The sequence below is a fragment of the Schistocerca piceifrons genome, chromosome 2 (assembly GCF_021461385.2).
Source record: "Schistocerca piceifrons isolate TAMUIC-IGC-003096 chromosome 2, iqSchPice1.1, whole genome shotgun sequence".
Lineage (NCBI taxonomy): Eukaryota > Metazoa > Arthropoda > Insecta > Orthoptera > Acrididae > Schistocerca > Schistocerca piceifrons.
This window is the reverse complement of record NC_060139.1, coordinates 1,027,461,823-1,027,483,281: the sequence shown is the minus strand read 5'-3', so window position 1 is coordinate 1,027,483,281 and position 21,459 is coordinate 1,027,461,823. Positions and strand designations below refer to the sequence as shown.

Sequence of the window (21,459 nt, the reverse complement as noted above, 5' to 3'; positions counted from 1 at the left end):
GTTCCAAGCAGAGAGCTCTCATAAAGATTCTTTTGACAGTAAACCAGAGTGCTGTAGATATTTATAAGCACTTGTATGATGCCTAAAGAGACCTGGCAATGAACAAAAGCTCGGTGAATCATTGTGTGACATGTTTTGTCATCATCATACCAAGGTTGCGCAAACCTGTCCGATCCCCTTTGTGCTGGCCTGCCATACACAGCTGTGACCCCGCAATGTTGGAACGTGCGGACACTCTCATTCAAAGTGATCAACGGATCATAATCAATGAAGGATGCACTGCGCTGGAAGGTGGATGATGCAGAGGTTACTGATGCTGCAAGACGTCTCAGATGTAGACAAGTAGAGTGGTACGATGGGGGCATACAGGCCTTCCCAGTAACATGGCATAAGACCATTGCATTGAATGGAGGTGACGATGAAAAATAATGTTCTGTAGCCAAATAAGTGGGGAATAATATGGTGTATTGGAACTGGTTATAAAATCAACCTGCTTTCAGAAACAAATGTGCCACATTACTTATTGACCGCCCTCGTATTTAGCTGAATTAATAGCCTTTAGATTTGTGTGATTTATCGTGTAGCTGAAATACTACTTTTAGTGTTCCTGTGGATGATCTCACACTTTTCATCATTTAGAGTAATTGTCATTTTTAACACCACACAGATATCTTAAATCATATTACAATTTGTTTTGATTTTCTGTTGACATTACTAGACAGCAAACGACAGCATCATCTGCAAACAGTCTAAGAGGGCTGCTCAGATTGTCTCCTAAATCATACAGATTAGGAACAGCAGAGTGTCTATAACACTTCCTTGGGGATTATCAGACATATCTTCTCTTCAACAAACAAAACATTGTGTTTACTGTCACAGGCATTTGCCATCCATTTCTAATGGAAAACATAAAATTAGCATGCTCAATCTCTCAATCTCTCTCTCTCTCTCTCTCTCTCTCTCTCTCTTTCTCTCTCTTTCTCTCTCTTTCTGTCTCTCTCAGCTAGTTACATGTTCTGTATGACTTCATTTTAATTTTGTCATGCCCATATTACATCTAAACTTGTAATACATCCTGACTGTAAACTTTCCTTTTATGTACACCAGAAGCTTGGTTTTGAAGACCACATTTAGTTTATCAAAGCACTTAGAATCCTGTTGACTTTGTTCAAACATGGATAGGATATACAGTCTTTTAAAGGGGAGATACACATTTTTCAGCATTTGTTTCTTAAAAAAACTTGCACTAAAAAATCATTGTCACCAAAAGTTTCACTGACAGTGACCACTTCTGACCACAGGTAGCAATCTCCCCGTAAGTATCTGCCTAAAATTTCAATCGTTTATTGCATTTTTTTCCATGTACTTAACAAAACATTAACGTAAGCTTCCCCCTTGGTCTCTGTAGTTAATCATTAGTTTTTTGTGTAGTTTATTAGCACATTTGCTGACTTAACTGACTACACTGTTAAAGTCAACTCAATAACTTCCCCATATACCACCTACATGTCTTCATATGCCATCTAAATGTCTTCTGCGATAAATGGCATGTTCCAGAGGGGGCAGCCTAAGTTATCCACATCAACACAACCCTGCCTCCTTGCATGCACAAAATGGCTTCCCTGGCTATATTTAACAGGAAATATGACCATAAGTGCCTTCAAAAAAATTCTTTTCCAAATTGTAAGTTTTCAAATCAAAAGATTTCAACTATGGAAAACAAACTCTTGTCCAAGTACCCTATAGACTTAAGTAGCACCCTTAAAATTTCGTAATGCAGAAAACTCTAGTATATTCATATATGTTGCTCGCAGACTACTCTAGACGTACAGAAACTCCACAAATACGGAACTTGTAATACATCCTGACTGTAGGCTTTCCTTTTATGTACATCAGAAGCTTAGTTTTGAAGTCGTCATCTAGTTTATCAAAGCACTTAGAACCCTGTGGATTAAACAGAGAACAGTAAAAAAAAAATAAATAAATAAATAAATAAAAAAAAAAAATTTAAAGCAAAGAATAAGCACGGAAACACAATTCAGCCCGTCAGCCAAAGAATAACTAAGTCTCTTCACTCACTGTCTGTAACAGATTCTTCCCACACAGTCCCTGCACTTTAGCGCAGAACTCCCTGAATGTGTGGAAATTTGTGCTGTACTCGTCAACCTGCCCTTGTGTAAGTCACTAGTCTCTTCGACTCCTCTTGTGGGCTCATTTGTTGGTTGGTTGTTTTTTTTTGGAGGGGGAGGAGGGGGGTGGGATGCCAACATGATGGTCCTTGGTCTCAGCTCATCTGTCATAGCAAATGTGGCATTGCTGCTGGTTATACGTTCTCCATGTCACATGGGAGCACGTTGCAATGTCTTTATGTATGAAAATTTTGGAACCCCATGATATAATACTGGAGATGGGGGTAGCCAGTCTATCTGGAGCTTCACTCGCTGAAGTATATATGGCGATTCCAGTCCCATAGATGCCTGGTGCACCGAAAAAAAATCTGACGGCAGATGCAACTTTTTCCCATAAACCATTTTCACAGTCTATGCCACAGTGTCCTGCTGTATGATGTCCTAACAAGACTAGTGGTAGAGCAATTGTCCAGCAACTATCATGGCACACAGGTGCTGCCTTTAGTTTCCTAGGCCACCTATCCATTATTCCAGTTCTTGAGGGATGGTAGCTGTTGTTATGGTAGTGCTGGAACCCACATAATTTAGATAGCTCAAGAAAAAACTTTGCCTCAAATTGTTGCCCTTAGTCTGTGATGATGTGAGTGGGACATCTAAAGTGGAAAATCCATGTACTCAGGAATGCTCGTGCCACCGCATCCGCCAGTATGTTCATTACAGAAGTTGCTTCTGCCCAACATGTGTATCTATGCATGGCCATAAAAAAAATATCAATATCCTTCTGATGGCAGGAGAGGCCCAGGAAGTCTGTATGCATGTGAGAGAACCAACTTGTCATCATAGAAAAGTCTTCCACTGGATGGTGCATATGTCTGCCAACTAACATCTTTGATAGGCCAAATGCACCCTCATCCACGTGTCAATCTTTATTCATACTGGGCCATAAAAATTTCTCAACCATCATGTTGAGCCGGCCGCAGTGGCCGAGTGGTTCTAGGCGCTTCAGTTTGTAATCGCACAACTGCTACGGTCACTGGTTCGAATCCTGCCTCGGGCATGGATGTGTGTGATGTCCTTAGGTTAGTTATGTTTAAGTAGTTCTAAGTTCTAGGGGACTGATGACCTCAGCTGTTAAGTCCCATAGTGCTCAGAGCCATTTGAACCATTTTTTAACCATCATGTTGACGGTGATGTTCATGGTAGGATGTATGAAGCTGTTGTGGATGCTGTCAAAAACTGACTTTCACAGTAACCGTGTCACAAATGGCTTAGGTGGGGACTTGGACACATTGCAACGCATAAGGTATTTCTTGCGCAACCACACTTGCTCGAGCTTGCATGATGTTGGGTAGTTTTGCAACAACTGTTTACTGCTCATCTGTGGCTTGCTCCATTCTCCATTGGTTGTAATTTATCAAGTCAGAAATTGCACCAGTTCTTGAGAAAAAATTGGTCATTATGTTCTCTGCCCCTTTAATGTGCCTTATATCAGTAGTAAATTGCCCAATAAACTCCAGCTGGTGGAACAGCCGAGGAGAATAGCCTTTCATTCCACAGAAAGTGAACGTGATCGGCTTATGATTGGTGTAGATCATAAATGGCTGGGCTTCAACATAAGGATAGAAGTGTTGTATGGCTTCATAAGTGACCAGTAATTCCCAATCATATGGACTCCACTTAGTCTGGGCTTCCGTCATAGGGGTTGTATGCCTGTAGTGTTGTTACCTACTAGTGCATCTGTAAGCAGCATCCATATCTACACTGCTCCCACTAGATGGCATTTATAAAAGTTGACGATCCTGAGGAATCTTCATAAGTGCTGATAATAATTTGGCCGAGGAATGTTTAGTAAGGCCTCCACCTTCCTCTTGAGTGGGCAGATACCATGTGTCCAAGAAACATCACTTGGGTTTGGTAGACAACACACTTTCCTTCATTTACCACAAGCTCAGATTTCTTTATCCTGTGAAATACTACTTTGAGGTGACCTTCATGTAACTTGGCTGTCTGTGAAAATATTAAAATGTCTTCTAGCTATACAAAGAAGAAATTCAGCTCCTCAACATTTCATCTACAAATCTCTGCCAGCTGTGAGCTGCGTTTTTCAATCTAAATGGGATGTGGAAGTATTCAAAGAACCCTATAGGCATTATGACAGTCATCTTGGGACCATCCTCTTCAGCAACCAGAATCTGGTCGTACACTTTCTCCAGTACACCATGCTGAAGACTGCAGCCCCAGCTTAGAGGTTCATAAAATCATGCAAGTCAGGTACGGGAGAGCAGTCAGATACAGTTCTCGTATTCAGTATCTGAAAATCTCCACTGGGCCTCTCCATGCCATTTTCTTCTGTGGTGATGCCCATGGGCTATCTGATCTTCGTACATGCTTGCAATATGTTGTCAAATTCTGCTTTTGCTTCTGTGAACTGATCACGCACCAGTATGAACTTCCATTTGAAAACCATGATGAAACCTATGTCCACTGTCACCTTATGTTTGCCATAAGTTGTGATTGGTGAGTTAGCAGCAGTTAGGTGGAATATTGCGACCACCGTGTTTTTCTGATTTCGATTAAATGGAAACATGCTAACTTATGAGTCCAAGTTGACCAGGTGACATCAATTTGCCTTTCTGTCTGTCACATACAAGTGACATGGCAACATGAGTGGGCAAGCTTAATCAGACGTCTGCATGGTCATGGGAGGATTGTCTAAAATAACAGTGCTGACCTCGAATGCCGCACCCTGCGTTTCTTCTGTCACCCCACCATCACTGTTTGTGGACATAATGGCCATCTCTTCATATATAAGCATTCTTGCAAAGCTACACAGCCTGCTACACCTACTGCAGGCCATTGGGGCCATTTGGAAATGCGCAGGGAAATGTGCACCTCATTGTTCGCCCACCAAATCTTTTGTAGTGGTAATATACTCGACCATCTAGCCATTGAGTCCTTGCTTGTGTTGGCCTAATGAATGCCCCTCTGCTTTACCTCTCAACATTGCCTTGTTTGTTCAACTTGAGTACCAACTGTAACCTTAGACTGTGAGGCCATTTGTCGTCGGACTTCCTTGGCTCCTGTTGTATAATTGTGGCATCTGTAGTATTACAGTCTTCATCTACCTATGTTATTGCTGCCGTACTCATCTGCTCCACTATCACATGCATGTTGGTGGCAACTGACAGTACAGAACTAATGTTGTCTGTCCCGCATGCAACTGCTGCCATTTTCATTGACAGTGGCAGCTGCATGAGCCACACATGCCAAAGTGTCTCATCTGACATTGCTGTCCCATCCACAATACTTCAGAGATGCCCCCAGAATTCAGAAAGCTTACTGTTGCCTGTATGTTCAAACTGTAGGATCTGTTGCATCTGCCCACATGCTGGAGCATCATGTCCCACAAGTGTTGATATCAATTGTTTGTAGGAAGCTTCAAAATGTATTTCATCGTCTCCACCACTCAAGTGTCCAAGCTGTGAACTGCTACTGCAAACCAAACTTTGTATAGTTGTTCGTGACACTGTTATAACATCGCAAACCATAGTTTGGGTGTCTCTGGTAGGAACTTTAGCACTTGCGTTTTCATTGTCGATTGTCAGCCATGTTAGATGCTGTAGTTCCTTCATCTGCCATATATACTGCTGGTCAACGCAACTTCCTGTCATTGCGCAACATGTTTCGCATTTGCAGCTCCCTGATCTGTCTCTCTCTAGCTCACCTTGCAAGTGTGAAAGTTGTTCTTACATCCGGTCTTGGACAGACTCTTAACACAAAGTCACACTGCGCCGTCCTTGAATTTGCTGTTCCCTTTTGTGCTTTTGGAGTCACAATTTTGTAGGTATTGCTCATGCTGTACAGAACTCCCCAGAATACCAACCAATAGCTATTTATTTGCTATTTTCTTTTTGTCTGTTCCATATGTAAAAGAACAGAGTGAATGTCACACAAGAATTGGCAAAAATACAGCACATAATATTTTAATATAATTTCAAATGTGTCAGTAATAACTACATGAAAATTACCACTTAACAACAGACAAACAGAGAACTGTCAAAAACATTCAAGCAAAGAATAAACAGGAAAACACAACTCAGGTGGTCAGCGAAAGAATAATGAAGACTATTCACTCACTGTCCATTGCTTGTGCTTCCCACAAATTATACTGATATCATGTCTTAAAAAGTTGATAACTTTGGGCGCTCAAGCCTTTGTGAGATGCAAATAACTTCATAATAAATCTTACCACTCACTCAATACATTTCGAACAACAGCACCCATTCTTTGGTCAAAAAGTTGTTATATAATGTGCCATCCAATATGTTCATTCATGGCACCATACTGCACAACATTCTCTCAGTGTGTACCACTGCAGTCACTACCTACAGAATAGCATGCAATACTGGACACTCCAGGCCTTTTTTTTTTTTTTTTTTTTTTATTTTTATTTTCCGGTCCATTAAGTTGTAATTTTTGAAGGCCTATATACAAAAACTCACCAACTGTTCTATGAGTTTACCGTCAACTTGTACTACTTTCTTTTTGATGTTTTGATTGTACTGATTTCATGTTCCTATAGTTGATGTTCAGACCTACTTTAAAACTTGCACTGATTGTTGTAGTTTATCTGTACTTGAAGGAAAGAGTACAATGTCAATAGCAATACACCTTGTCATGTGTCACATTTTATTGTCCACAGTTTTTGCTTCATTTGTTCATGGGACCCACTTTCTGTTATGCAAGTTCCCAAATCTGAATTTGTATTTTTTCCTATAGTAAAATATGTAAATATAACCATGTTTTCTTTAGTTAAGTATCTGTCTGTGTTTGTGGAGAGGAGAGGAAAGGGGAGGGGGGATATTAATAGTCATATCTTTATATTAATGGAATGCCATATATTAATTTTTTGAGACCAAGCTGGATAACAAGCTAAGCTAGATCTAACAAGGATAAACTGTTCAAGAAACTCCATTTGGTATGTTTGACACTGATCAGTGGAGCCTAGCAATTGTGGGTCCTATATGTGGATGAAATTTTGTACAAATTTTTGTCACTGACAAATAAATTCTATTGAAGATTATCAGTTGAACCAATTTGGTGGAAATTGGTAAAGAAATCTTAAATGTGGATTTCTAGTCTCAGGTTCATGGCCACAACTCTATTTTACGAAACTACTATTTTCCTAATGTAAAATAACATCACCAGAATGTAAAATTACATTAACAATTGTTTACATCAGATTTTCAAAATAGTAACTTGTTTGCTTGATTTGTGTCAAAGTAGATAACAGAAAAGTGAGTTTGCAGTTTCATTAAGGTCTTTCTGTTTGTTCCTGTGCAACAACTGCCAATGGAAAGGGGGTGGAGGTAGTCTCATTCATTTACTGAACGTGGTGCAACAAATTACTGTGTTTCTGCTATTTTTATCACAAGTTCAACTTGAACACTAATATATCGCACCTCTGCTCGCTGTGACATAACTCTTTCTGTTTTGTTTCATGGCTTTATGTAGTGTTTACATCTTAATTTGTCTTAGCATGTTTTGCTTACTATTTATTAGGTGCTCACTTGAGTCATTTTATCTCTGCTGCCATCTCATCTTCAGTTGCCTTAAAATAAATGAAAAATGCACACATAATTTGTCTTCCCCTGGTGGAAGTTAAGCTGAGCAGACATAAAGACAGGCACATACTAATGCTGTGTAACACATTTTGTTAATAGATGGTGAGTTTCAAAATACATTAGTGTTGACTACGTTACTTAATAACCTGTTCAATGATTTTATCTTTTTTATTACATGGACAACACAAAAGAGATATTCTGAAAGAAAAGAACAGATTTCTTTGATCAGTCGTTCTCTGTTATACTATAACGCCTGTGAAGCACAAAATGTATGTATAAAAATTAGTTTCAAGTCACAAAACAACACAATTTAGGTTTAAACTTATATGTAGATGTACTTTTATCATGATATGAAATAACTCTTACTGAAATTAAAATTTTAATTTTATTAATATTCACTAATTATTCCAGATCAAATGAATATATAAACGTGATCAGTTTGCGGAAAAGATACTTTAAAGTTTCATCAAAACCCAAATGGGAGCTTGAACTTGAGTCCACAAATCCAAAGAATACATTCATCAAACTGGCTTGTCGAGTGGTTGTAATCATTAGAACTTGTAGGACAGAAAATTTCTATATAAAATTGTTCCAGAAATTATAAGGAATTGAACTGAAAAACAAAGCAAATGTTGATTTTTGACAGTGGCAAAGACCTGTGCTAAATTTCATCCACATATATAAGCCCAAAATTTCATCCACATACATGAGCCACAACTGAAGGCCTAGCTTTGATCAGAAGGTTTTTTCGCATACTTCCACTCTATGCTGTAAAGCAAGTATTCAGTCAGCAAAAATGAGCAGAAAAAATAATATTTAAAGTGGATAATGAGATTACTTATAGTATTCCTCAGACACCAGCCTTATCGGAGTCAGACTGAGAGACTTTTAGTGTATTATAGCATACAAAATAGTTCTTTGTGTCAAACGCTTCTGAAAAGAGGTAACATTTCAGTCTCATAATACTGCTGAACTGCCTGAAACTTTTAAAGTGGAATTATGTGAATGGTTGTAGCCATGCAGCAGCATCAAAAAGATGTGCCAAAACTTACCAGACAAAGCCACATTATGTTCAGATCCAACTGCAATCTGTTTTGTACTGGGAACATCATTCAGAAATGTTGGCTTCCAGCTTTCAAGTCTTTGTTTCTCAGCACAGCCCAGCTGTCCATAATTATTTCTTCCCCAGTTAACTATCTTTCCCTCTTCTGTTCTTGCAAATAAAACAGTAAATCAGCATATAAAATTCAGTGGCACATACAAGAAGAAAAATTTATTATTATTCAGCATTTGGTGCTAAGACAGAGCAGACTGTAACCACGATAAAAATCCTGTCATAAAAAAAAAAAAAAAAAAAAAAAAAAAAAAAAAAAAAAAAAAAAAAGAGAGAGATGATGAAAAACTGATGGAAAAAAAGTGATGGTAATTCATTTGCCAGAACTGAAAAATATTCTTAAAAATATTTTGACAACAGAAAAGAGAGTATCTATTTTATGAAAAGAAAGTTGCTGCTCACCATACAGCGGAGATGCTGAATCACAGATAGGTACCACAAAAAGACTGCTACAATATAAGCTTTTGGCCACCAAGGCCTTTGTGAAAAATAGGCAACAGACACACTAACACAAGCACAATTGTTCGTGTGTCTGTCATCTGTTTTCGACAAAGGCCTTGATGGCCGAAAGCTTATATTGTGACCAGTCTTTTTGTTGTGCCTATCTGCGATTCAGCATCTCTGCTATATGGTGAGTAGCGACTTTTCTTTCATAATATTATTATATTCCATCCTTGATTTTCCATTGTTTGGAAAGAGAGTATCAGAGGGTAGGAATGTGGAAGGCAATGTTTTATTCTAAATAGGTGGACTCAAAGTTAATTTTTTAACTCAGAGTACCTGGCAAATGGAAACAAGATAATTCACTGATAGTAATACAACTGTATGCAAGCTATTAACAAAATATATGTTACAAAATATACTAGTCCAGAAACTGTAAACAACCCATTACTTAAAATAAATATGAATTTAGATAGAGCTGAGTGGCTCCATAGGTTAGCAATTTATTTTTTCCCCAGGAAAGAGTTTAATTAACATGGCAACTTGCACCAGACACTGTCCACTTGTGTGGGTTCCCTGAGACACTGATTTCCCCTTTTCTCTAAACATTCAACATTCAGGTACAAACATTTTCAATAAATTGCCTGCAACCATTAAAAACTTGGTTTCAGACAAAGCACAGTTTAAACAGAGTTTGAAAGACTTTTTGATAGGCAACTCCTTCTACTCTATAGATGAATACCTTAAAAGAGACTGTTAAGCCAGTTTAAATAAAAATGTCTGTTAGATTTCAGTTCTGACAGCACTTGGTCATAACAGTCAAGATTAGGTATTTTGTGTGTAATAAGTTTAATTCTGACAGCGTGTTAATTCTGTAAATATTAGCTGTTCCAGTTTACCACATTGTATTCATCTATTTCGACAGTTTCCTGACAAATGATTAGGGTAAGTATTATATTCAAATGTTTTGTGTTTTTATGTCATACTTTCTGGCACGTTCCACACCCATGAGAATCATCTCATTTTTTGGGTCTGTGGAACAAAAACTGAATCTAATCTAATCATTGCCTTATTTTCCTTACACACCTATACCCGACTTATCACCTCTGCAACTTCCTTATTTTGCTTATTTATTTTTAATAGACTTGAGTCTGTTACGGATCGCTTTATGCAGCACTCATCATGGATGATTGCTGATGTGCTTAGTTTGATGATACTTGAACTTCTTAATTTTATTTTATTTATTTACCAACTCTTCTCTTACTACTATTTTGTCGACAATTGACATTTTGAGAATCATAACTGTTATACTATAAGATTTAAATGATTAATGGAAAATCTCATATAAAGATGTGAAACAAATACTAACAAAGAGATAGAGGGACTGGCCAGTAATTACCTCAGCTCAGTACAGCCGATAGATACACAAAGCAGAACAGAAAATTTGTGTTCCTAGATCGATATGATGACAACTAAACTGGCTGAGTACATGAATGGGCACAGACGAACTGTCCGCCTAGGAGATGTCCAGTACCCAGTAGCAGAGCATGCCCTCCAGCATAATTCTAGGGACCCAGGAATCTGCTACACTGTACATGCCATTTGGCCTCTCCCGCCCAACACCAGTCCCTCGGAACTGTGGAGATGGGAACTTGCACTCCAACACATTCATTCATCCCGCCGTCCCCCTGGACCGAACCTATGTTAACCAACCTCACTCCCATTTACTCTTCAGTCTTCTCCTTTTCCCCTTTCCTCTTTAGCCATTCACGCATCTTTTCATCCTACATAGTTGTGTTTATCTTTATACTATATATCTCTTTACTTCTGTATGCATCCTCTTTGGTTTGAAACTGGCACAGTACTTACAATAGAATATCTTTGGCTTCCCTCTGAGCAAGGAATGCAAATTTTCTGTTCTGTTTTGTGTATCTATCGGCTGTACTGAGCTGAGGTAAGTACTGGCCAGTCCCTCTATCTCTTTGTTAGTATTTGTTTCACATACTATAAGATTTGTAATTTAGACAGTAATCAGCCACAAGTATGGTTTAAAAAGTTTTATTTGAATTCAAATTAACCTTTTTTAACCATACTTCTGGCTAGTTGCTGTTCCAGATACAAATCTTTTCTTACTCCATTTTACTATGCTACCCAGCATCCTCTTTTCTAACTTCCATATACTGTCAGCTGTTGCATTCCTTTATTTCATTCCTTCTTCTACTTTTCACTTTATTTGTTTTACCTTGGGCATATCTCACGTTAATTTCCAGTGGTCTAGCTTCATCCTTTCTCTCTTTCATGTCATCCTAACTTGGACATTCTACTAATGGACTTTTTTCACATTTTCTCTCCTCTCTGTTTTTCTCCAGTGATGTCTCCACTTGATATGAAGGAGGCTTTAAACCCTAATCTTACTTCCTTATTGTACTTCCTTATTTGTGCCTCATTTGCCACTCTCTATACTCACATTATCCTTCACACCAGTGCTTTTCCTCTCATCATCTCGGGCCGTTATACTGCTAGGTTATTGGGCAGAATACAAAAAGTTGAAAGAGTAAAGGTGACCCCTGGCATACAATTAAGTCTCTCTCTCTCTCTCTCTCTCTCTCTCTCTCTCTCTCTCTCTCTCTCTCTCACACACACACACACACACACACACACACCACTACACTGTCCTGGCACTGTGTCCCAACTAGGCTATGCAGAGGCTGCAAGGGAATGGAATATAAATGTGGCACTGGTAAACTCATCCTGCCACACCAAGTAAAAGTTGTGTGTGGCCCATAATGAAGTACAGGAGTTGGATTGGAAGGAGACGGGGAGTCTCAAGATAGAACAGAGTAAGAGGAGAGCATTGAACAAACAGGGTGGGTTTAGATTAAAAGGTAGACAGACTGGACTACAGTGAAATGGGCAAAAGGGCTGGAGGAGTGGATATTGTGGCCAGGAGGATTGCATGATCGAAGAATGGGTTGCGAGGAAAATTCTTAGCTACACAATTCAGAAAAGCTGTAATTGGGTGGAATCCAGATGGCTCAGGTTATGGAAAAGCCGTTGACCACATGGAGTGAAATAAGCATTACAATTATGTCAAGATACATAAGAAGTTACTACATTAGTTAGTGTTTATGTTACAAGTACAAATTATTTATACTACATTAATCAATTGTACAGTATTGCAATAATAGACTTAAAATTCAATTTCTGTGTTACAAGTATCCAAGAATTCTGTAAGATGTATGGATCGTCTATTAACCATTTGTGCAGTTTACTTTTAAAATTATTGAAAGGTGTATTGAGTGCAGTATGTGCTAATTTGTTAAATAATTTCAAACAGTTCACTTTGTGATAGTTGCCTGTTTTTGTCAGCCTATGTCTAGGAATGTCAATACTCTCTTTATTTCTGGTGTCATGTAAGTGTTTGTTCTCTCTGGTGTTAAATTTTGTTCTGTTCTTTCTAGCATATATCAGTGATGCATAAATATAAAGATTTATTACTGTCATTATTTCCATTTTGATGAATAAGGGACCAACCTTGCACATTATTCATAGCACCTTTTTCTGCATCAGTAGTACATCACTGACATGACATGAGTGGCCCCATAGTAACAGCCCATAAGATATATGAGACTGAAAAAGTCCAAACTGATCTGTTCTGAGATATTCGTTACTCACTAGATCAGACAGTTTCCAGATAAAATAGGACACCCTCGATAACTTTTTACAGATCTGGTTGATATGGGGTTGTCACTTCAGTTTGGAATCAGTGTGTATTCCAAGCAGTTTTACGGATTTTGATTCTACAACCTTAGCCAGTCCCAACTACAGATGCTGAGTATTCTCTGGATTACACAGAAGTTTGTTAGCAGAGAACCAATTTAGTGTTAAGATGAGAGTGTCCTGTGATTTCTGGTGTAGCTTTGATAAATCTCGATCTGTGCTGATTAAGGTTGTATCATCCGCATAGCTGTTAACTGACTCAGACCCAACATAAGGTGGCAAATCATTAACTGCAACAATGAAGAAGAAAGGACGAAGGACAGAGCCCTGAGATACACCAGATGTGACATTATTCATAGAAGAGTGTCTGTTTTAAATTGACACAAATTTTCTCCTGTTATGTAGATAAGAGTCGATTATTTCTAACTCTGTGTTATTTATACCATAATATTTTACTTTGGCTACTAGGATGTCAAAGTCAAACACAAGAGAACTGTGCCTACACATCATCATCGATTTCATCTAAATGTATGACATGAAGGGCGTGACCAAAAATGAAAGTGATGGAAATGGGGACTCCAGATGACAAAATGCTTGGAAAAAATAGCATTTTTGGTGTGTGCCAGGCAAGGCACGAGCTGTTCCTCTTCACAGAGTTTCCAGGCAGTGATTGGCACACTTGGAAGAGCACAGAACAATAATCCGATGGTCGTGGGTTCAACTCCCAATGCAGAAATTATTTTCTATCTCCAATTTTTACTTTATGTACTCTGAAAATAAACCAAAGTAATACTCAATATATTGTATTGATTAACATTTTCATAAAAGGCATGAAAAGGAAAGGGAGAGGAAAATTTGTGATTGCAAATAAATTTCCAGGCTTTTATTATTCTATAATTGATGATTTACACTTGGGATGTTATTCATAGTAAAGAAAGGGGAAGTAGTAATTTTCTTAGCATCTTGTACCCATTGCAAACACTGCATTTTTTTTACGACTTCATGGTTGTTTTAAAGTTTCTATAGAAAAACCAACTTGCTTTATATTTATAAAAGGTTCTCTGTCGTTGCACAGTTTGGCAGCAAACCATGTGTAACACATCATTTCGTCAAATATTGGCAATTATTTCTGTTGATATGCAGTGGAACATTTTTTATGTTATCAGTGCCCTCAGAAATTCCCATTCGTTTCACTGTCCAATCTCGCCAAATGATAATGAAATGAAGAGGACAGCACAAACACTCAGTCCTCAGGCAGAGGAAATCCCTGACCCGGCCGGGAATTGAACCTGGGACTCCATGATCCAGAGGCACAAGCACTACCCACAAGCCGCAGATGCTTCCACTTCTGTCACTTTCATTTATGGCCAAGCCCTGCATATACCATCAATTTAAAATAAATCGGTGATGACCAGTAGGGACCATCTGCTTGTCAGTGGGCTCATTGCTGGTACCATATTCCTATCCAGTTCCCTTGCTGTCATCCTACATTCCCTACACCCCTCCGTTTCCATCCTCCTATGAGTGTTCCTCTCACCGTTTCATTTATACTGTGTCTGGTTACCTTTAGTTCTTCCACTGTCATCACATTGTTAAAAATTTCAAAATAGTACACAGCAGCTGAAAAATAGTGAGCATGCAAGTTTCTTGTTATTTTGACAAAGTAATTGAGCTTATAAGTGTTGTTGTGTTCAGCCTGTTGTTCCAATGTGTGCAGCTTTTCATTTAAGTTGCAAATAAAAAATGACTACAAATTAATTTATATGCATACTTATGAAAAAGTGAATATACTAATTACATTATTCTTTGAATTTTCAAACCAGAAACAGTGAATATTAGATTAAAACATAACATCAAATCAGAAACATCTGTTGTTAATTGGTTGGTTGTTGGTATGTTTAAGGGGGACTAAACAGCGAAGGTCATCAGTCCCCCATTCCAAAATCAGGCGAGCCGAAAGTCTACGAAGCAGATAAAAACCAAAGGGGGAGGAGACGTCCCCCCAGGCGCTAAAAGCACACAAATGCAGCAACAAAAACTACAGACAAGAACAGGACAGAGGAACACCAGACAGAAAGAAACAGAAGAAAGGAAGATGGCCGGAGACTGGTTGACTGACCACGAGATCAAAAATGGGAAAGAGTCAACCATCTCACGGCACACCAGAACAGCAACAGACACAAGGACAATAGACACAGAAAGGGAAAGGCGCAGGACCTCCCTAAATCGAACCATAAAACGGACTACCACGGATAAAATTTAAAACGGTATCAGCCATGGAGGCATCGTCGGATAAAACCAAAGCCAAAGTGCCCGGGAGATTAAAAGATTGCCGGAGTGTGCGCAGTCGAGGACACTCCAGCAAAATGTGGCCGACCGTCAGCCGGGACCCACACTGACACAAGGGGGGATCCTCCTGACGTAACAGATGGCCGTGCGTCAGGTAGGTATGGCCGATGCGCAGCCGACACAGGACTACGGAGTCCCTGCGAGAAGCCCGCAGGGAGGAACGCCACACATCGGTCGTCCCCTTGACAGCCCGTAGTTTATTCGGGGCTGTCATGCCACGCCACTCAGCAGCCCACATCCCAAGTACCTTACGGCGCAACACCAGCTGCTGGTCGCGAGCCGTAAGGCCGATCTCCAAAGCTGGGGCGTCTATCGCCCCTTTGGCCAGCCTGTCAACACGTTCGTTCCCCGGGATGCCAACGTGACCTGGCGTCCAAACAAAAACCACCGAACGACCAGAGTGGGTAATGGTGGAAACAGACTCCCGAATAGAGGACACCAGAGGAGAAGAGGGATAGCAGTGGTCGATGGCCTGGAGGCTGCTCAGGGAGTCACTGCAGATGACGACGGACGCATCTGAGCAGGAACGCATATGCTCAAGAGCTCGCAAGATGGCCACCAGCTCTGCAGTAAAAATACTGCTGCCAGCCGGCAAGGAGCGTTGCTCAACATGGGCAGCGTGAGCAAAAGCGTAGGCAGTGCGACCATCAACCAGGGAACCATCAGTGTAGACAGGCTCACAGCCCGGAAATGAGTCGAGGAGCGCAAGAAAACGGCGACGGAGGGCCACAGGCGGAACCGAGTCCTTAGGTCCCTGTGCCAAATCCAGATGGACGGACGGCCGGGACAAACACCAGGGAGGCGTAGGTGTACGGACCCGGAAGGGAGGCAGAAGAGGGAATGACCCCAGTTCTGACAGCAGGGACTGGACACGGACAGCTACGGAAAGCCCAGACCGAGGTCGCCGGTCGGGCAGGTGGTGGACCAAGGCAGGGAAAAGCAGGCGACAATTGGGATGGCCTGGCGAGCAATGTACGTGGACAGCATAGTCGGCGAGCAGACGATGGCGGCGAATCCGCAGCGGGGGAACCCCGGCCTCCACCAGTAGACTATCCACGGGGCTGGTGCGAAAAGCGCCAGTTGCAAGCCGAACCCCACAGTGATGTATGGGGTCTAACAACTGCAACACTGAGGGTGACGCAGCCCCATAGGCCAGGCTCCTATAATCAAGCCGGGACTGCACAAGGGCTCTGTACAATTGCAGTAGCGTGCAGCGATCTGCACCCCAAGACGTGTGGCTAAGGCAGCGGAGGGCGTTGAGGTGCCGCCAGCATTTTTGCTTCAGCTGAGTAACATGAGGAACCCATGTGAGCCGGGCATCAAACACGAGTCCCAAGAAGCGGCAAGTGTCCACCACTTCAAGCAGGTGGCCGTCGAGGTAAAGGTCAGGATGAGGGTGGACTGTCCGACGCCTGCAGAAGTGCATAACCCGAGTCTTGGCAGCAGAGAACTGAAAACCATGAGCCAGAGCCCATGATGCTGCCTTGCGAACGGCGACTTGCAACCTGCGTTCGGCGACTCCCGTAGTTGTGGAGCTAAATGAGATGCAGAAGTCGTCGGCATACAAAGAAGGAGACACCGACGACCCCACTGCTGCAGCCAGACCATTAATGGCCACTAGAAATAACGACACGCTCAACACCGAGCCCTGCGGGACCCCATTTTCCTGTATATAAGAGGAACTAGAGGTGGCACCGACTTGCACCCGGAAAGAGCGGCGCAATAAAAAGCTTTGAAGAAAAGCCGGGAGCCGACCACGAAGACCCCACCCATGCAACGTGGCGAGGATGTGATGCCTCCATGTGGTGTCATACGCCTTCCGCAGATCGAAAAATACAGCAACAAGGTGCTGACGTCGGGCAAAAGCCGTACGGACAGCAGATTCCAGCCGCACCAAATTGTCCGTGGCAGACTGGCCCCGACGGAAGCCACCCTGGGATGGAGCGAGGAGACCGCGCGACTCAAGGACCCAACACAAACGCCGCCCCACCATACGTTCGAGCAATTTGCACAAAACGTTGGTGAGGGTAATGGGACGATAGCTGTCCACCGCCAGTGGGTCCGCACCGGGTTTCAAGATGGGGACAATAACGCCCTCCCGCCATTGCGACGGGAACACGCCTTCGCTCCAAATGCGATTAAATATCGCGAGAATGTGGCTCTGGCAGTCCCTGGAGAGATGCTTCAGCATCTGCGCGTGGATGCAGTCTGGGCCTGGTGCTGTATCAGGGCAATCGGCGAGGGCGGCGAGGAATTCCCTCTCGCTGAAAGGAGCATTGTATGTTTCAGAACGACGCGTGTGGAATGAGAACGGCGTCCGCTCGGCTCGCTCCTTTAGAGAGCGAAAGGCGGGGGGATAGGATGCAGGCGCAGAGCTCTGAGCAAAGTGCGCGGCTAGCCGTTCAGCAATGGCGGCAGCGTCTGTGCAGACAGCGCCGTCCAAGGAGAGCCCAGGGACACCCATAGGGGTCTGGGAGCCATAAATCCGCCGGATCCGGGACCACACGTGCGAGGACGAGACACGGGAGCCCAGGGAGGAGACGTACCTCTCCCAGCACTCCTGCTTACGCCGTGCAATAAGACGACGGGCGAAGGCACGGAGCCTCTTAAAGGCGATGAGGGTCTCCAGAGACGGGTGCCGCCTATGACGCTGGAGAGCCCGCCTACGGTCGCGAATAGCCTCAGCAATCTCCGGCGACCACCAGGGGACAGCCTTCCGCCGAGGGAGGCCAGAGGAACGGGGGATGGCAGCCTCGGCCGCCGAAATGATGGACGTGGTGAAAACACGGACCACCTCGTCAATGTCACCCTGTGGGGGAGACGCAATGGTTACAGCGGAAGTAAAAGCTGGCCAGTCAGCCCTGTGGAGAGCCCAGCGGGGCAAGCGCCCAGAAGAATGACACTGTGGCAGTGACAAATAGATGGGAAAATGGTCACTGCCACACAGGTCAGGATGCACCCTCCAGTGGAGGGATGGGACAAGTCCAGGGCTGCAAATAGAGAGATCGATGGCCGAGAACGAGCCATGGGCCACACTGAAATGCGTGGGAGCACCGGTGTTCAAGAGGCTAAGGTCGAGCTGAGCCAACACATGCTCCACGGCCCGACCGCGATCATCAGAGACAGTCCCACCCCATAGAGGATTGTGGGCATTGAAATCGCCCAGAAGCAGCAATGGTGGCGGGAGTTGAGCCAGCAGCGCAGCCAAGACATGGCGGGGGAGCTCCCCATCCGGAGGAATGTAAACAGAGCAAACAGTAATAGCCGGCGAGAGCTCAACCCTGGCAGCAACTGCCTCTAAAGGCGTCTGAAGGGGTACTGGCGAGCTACAGACAGAGTGGTGAACAAAGAGGCAAACCCCACCTGACGCTCGTTGACAGGCAGCACGGTTCTTATAGTATCCCCGATAACCGCGAAAGGCGGGGGTCCGCAGTGCAGGAAACCAAGTTTCCTGCAGAGCAATGCAGAGAACAGGGGAATCACTCAGAAGCATCCGGAGCTCAGGCAGGTGGCGGAAATAACCGCCGCAGTTCCATTGGAGAATGGAAGCAGGAAGGGACTGGGAGGGCGTGAATGCGACTAAGAGGCAGACAGCACTTCAGAGCCAACCGCCGCCACTGGGGGAGAGTCAGCTGAGTCCATAGGAGAGGCCCCCAAGGGTTCCGTGAGGGCGAGATCCGCGGCAGAGGCGAGGATCTCCACCTCATCCCCGGAGCCAGGACTATGTACAGCAGGCGGTGCTGAAACCGCCGGAACGTCCTTCTTCTTGGACACATTCCGTTCCTTCTTCTCGCGTCTGCCCTTAGGGTGAGAGGGCTGGGAGAGCTTCTCTGAAGGAGCGTCGGAGGCTGACGACGACGCAGAAGCCCTACGACCAGCAGGTGGCGGAACCTTCAGCCACTGGCTGACATCTGGCTGGGAAGGAGAAGAAACGGAGGAAGGGAGAGCCCCGAGGGACCCCTTCCGCGAGAGAGGAACCGGCGGAGGCAACGCCGCCGGAGAAGGAGGGGGAGGAATCGAGCCTCCCGGGTGTGGAGCAGATGTCACTCCCGAAGTAAGCTTGGGGGGAGCGACAGAAGAGGGTTTGCCCCCAACTGCTAAGGGGGCAAGAGAGGAAGGCTTGCCACCAGGCACGAGGGGGGTAGACAGAGATACATGGCCCCGAGGGCCCACTGAAGGCGGCACAGATGAAGCGACAACCGTCGCTCGTGCGGGCGACGATAACGTGGCTGCAGCATAAGATGTTCGAAGGGAAGCAGGATACAACCTTTCATATTTCTGTTTAGCCTCTCGATAAGTAAGCCGGTCCAGGGTCTTAAATTCCATTATCTTCCGCTCCTTATGAAGAACGGGGCAATCCGGCGAGCATGGAGAGTGGTGCTCCCCACAGTTGACACATACAGGCGGAGGCGCACATGGAGAATCGGGATGAGAGGGGCGTCCGCAATCTCGACATGTAGCGCTGGATGGGCAACGGGAGGACATATGCCCAAACTTCCAGCACTGGAAGCACCGCATCGGGGGAGGCACGTATGGCTTGACGTCGCACCGGTAAACCATCACCTTGACCTTCTCGGGCAAGACATCACCCTCAAAGGCCAAGATAAAGGCACCGGTGGCCACCCTGTTTGTCTTGGGTCCTCGATGGACACGACGGACAAAATGCACACCACGTCGTTCCAAGTCGGCTCTCAGCTCGTCATCGGATTGCAACAAGAGGTCACGATGGTAAATAATCCCCTGGACCGTATTTAAGCTACTGTGGGGAGTGACGGTAACAGGGACGTCACCCAGCTTATCACACAAGAGCAACGCTCGTGACTGGGCTGGGGAGGACGTCTTGAGGAGGATGGACCCATTCCTCATTTTTGACAACCCCGCCACTTCCCCAAACTTATCCTCCAGGTGTTCCACAAAAAACATAGGCTTCGTCGGAAGAAAGGAGTCACCATCAGTCCTACTGCAGACAAGGTATTGCGGTACGTAAGGCTCCCGCTTGGCACTAGATCGGCGTCCCTCCCATGGCGCAGCCAACGAGGGGAACGTCTGAGGGTCATACTGCGCAGCATCGAAGTCGACTCTACCTCGCTTAGAGACGCTGGTGGCCGTGCGACCACCAGCTTGATGTGATTTATTGCGCTTCATTGCGCCACATCCGCCCAGATGCCACCTACTCCGAACGAGGGCTCTCCCCAAGGGCGCCACCCAGCCAAAGCAACGGGTACCTGGCCGATATCCCGTTGCCCGGAGTCCCCGTGCCCCAGACAAGATGGGCACATACTCCTTGGCATGCATGGGGAGGAAACAGCTCAGGCATCTGTAGTGCGATCCCTGCGTGGTCAGGGGGCTACCACCAAGAGGGTACATGACGACCCCACCACAACGGACTGGCTACCGTGCTGGATTTTAGGTGTTTAAAGGGTGCACAGTTGTCGTAGGCGCTAAGAAGAAGAGTGCGCACAAGGCGAGAAGGAGACCACCCAGAAGATGTTGGGCGTAGTCCCCCCCACACGACAATAGGTAACATGCAAGATGGTGGAGCATGATGGACCAATACAAAAACACCACGTAAGGTGTCCTTCCCCAAATGGCACGCACTGACGACGGAAATTTGGAAGAAAAAAGGAGGTCAAACCCAAGAGGGGACCATCACAGAAGGCCGAAACGTTGGAGACTCCTTTTAGTCGCCTCTTACGACAGGCAGGAATACCGCGGGCCTATTCTTACCCCCGAACCCGCAGGGGGATGTTGTTAATTATAAGAAAAGAAATATTCTTGTGACATTAATCTCTCTTTGTCAATTTCTGATCTCATATTTTCACAGTTTTTTGAGCATGAAATATAGCTGTCACTATTCTATCTTTTGCCTTCTGCTGAATATTTAATTATCTTTCTTTCATTTGGTTTCTAAATTATGCATATCTTTATTTTGTTATTTATGAATGAATGGCTACGTTTTTAGTTTCTAATTAATTAAATAACATATAGTATAGCTGAGTTGGATACAGTGACCTAAATCACAAAAGCTTTCTTTATTTGCATCCAATGAACACTTTTCTGTGCAAAGTTTGAGTGTTGTGCC

The 21,459-nt window shown here is 43.8% G+C and overlaps 1 protein-coding gene across 2 annotated transcripts in view; it reads right to left on the bottom strand.

Annotated features, from left to right (window-relative positions):
* LOC124777921 (secretion-regulating guanine nucleotide exchange factor) overlaps positions 1–21,459 on the bottom strand; it is an 84,451-nt gene that overhangs the window by 6,771 nt on the left and 56,221 nt on the right. For both annotated transcript variants that reach the window (XM_047253472.1, XM_047253473.1), the window contains one exon: positions 8,806–8,961. In XM_047253472.1, coding sequence (XP_047109428.1) covers positions 8,806–8,961 — 156 coding nt within the window. The remainder of the gene's footprint in view (positions 1–8,805; positions 8,962–21,459) is intronic.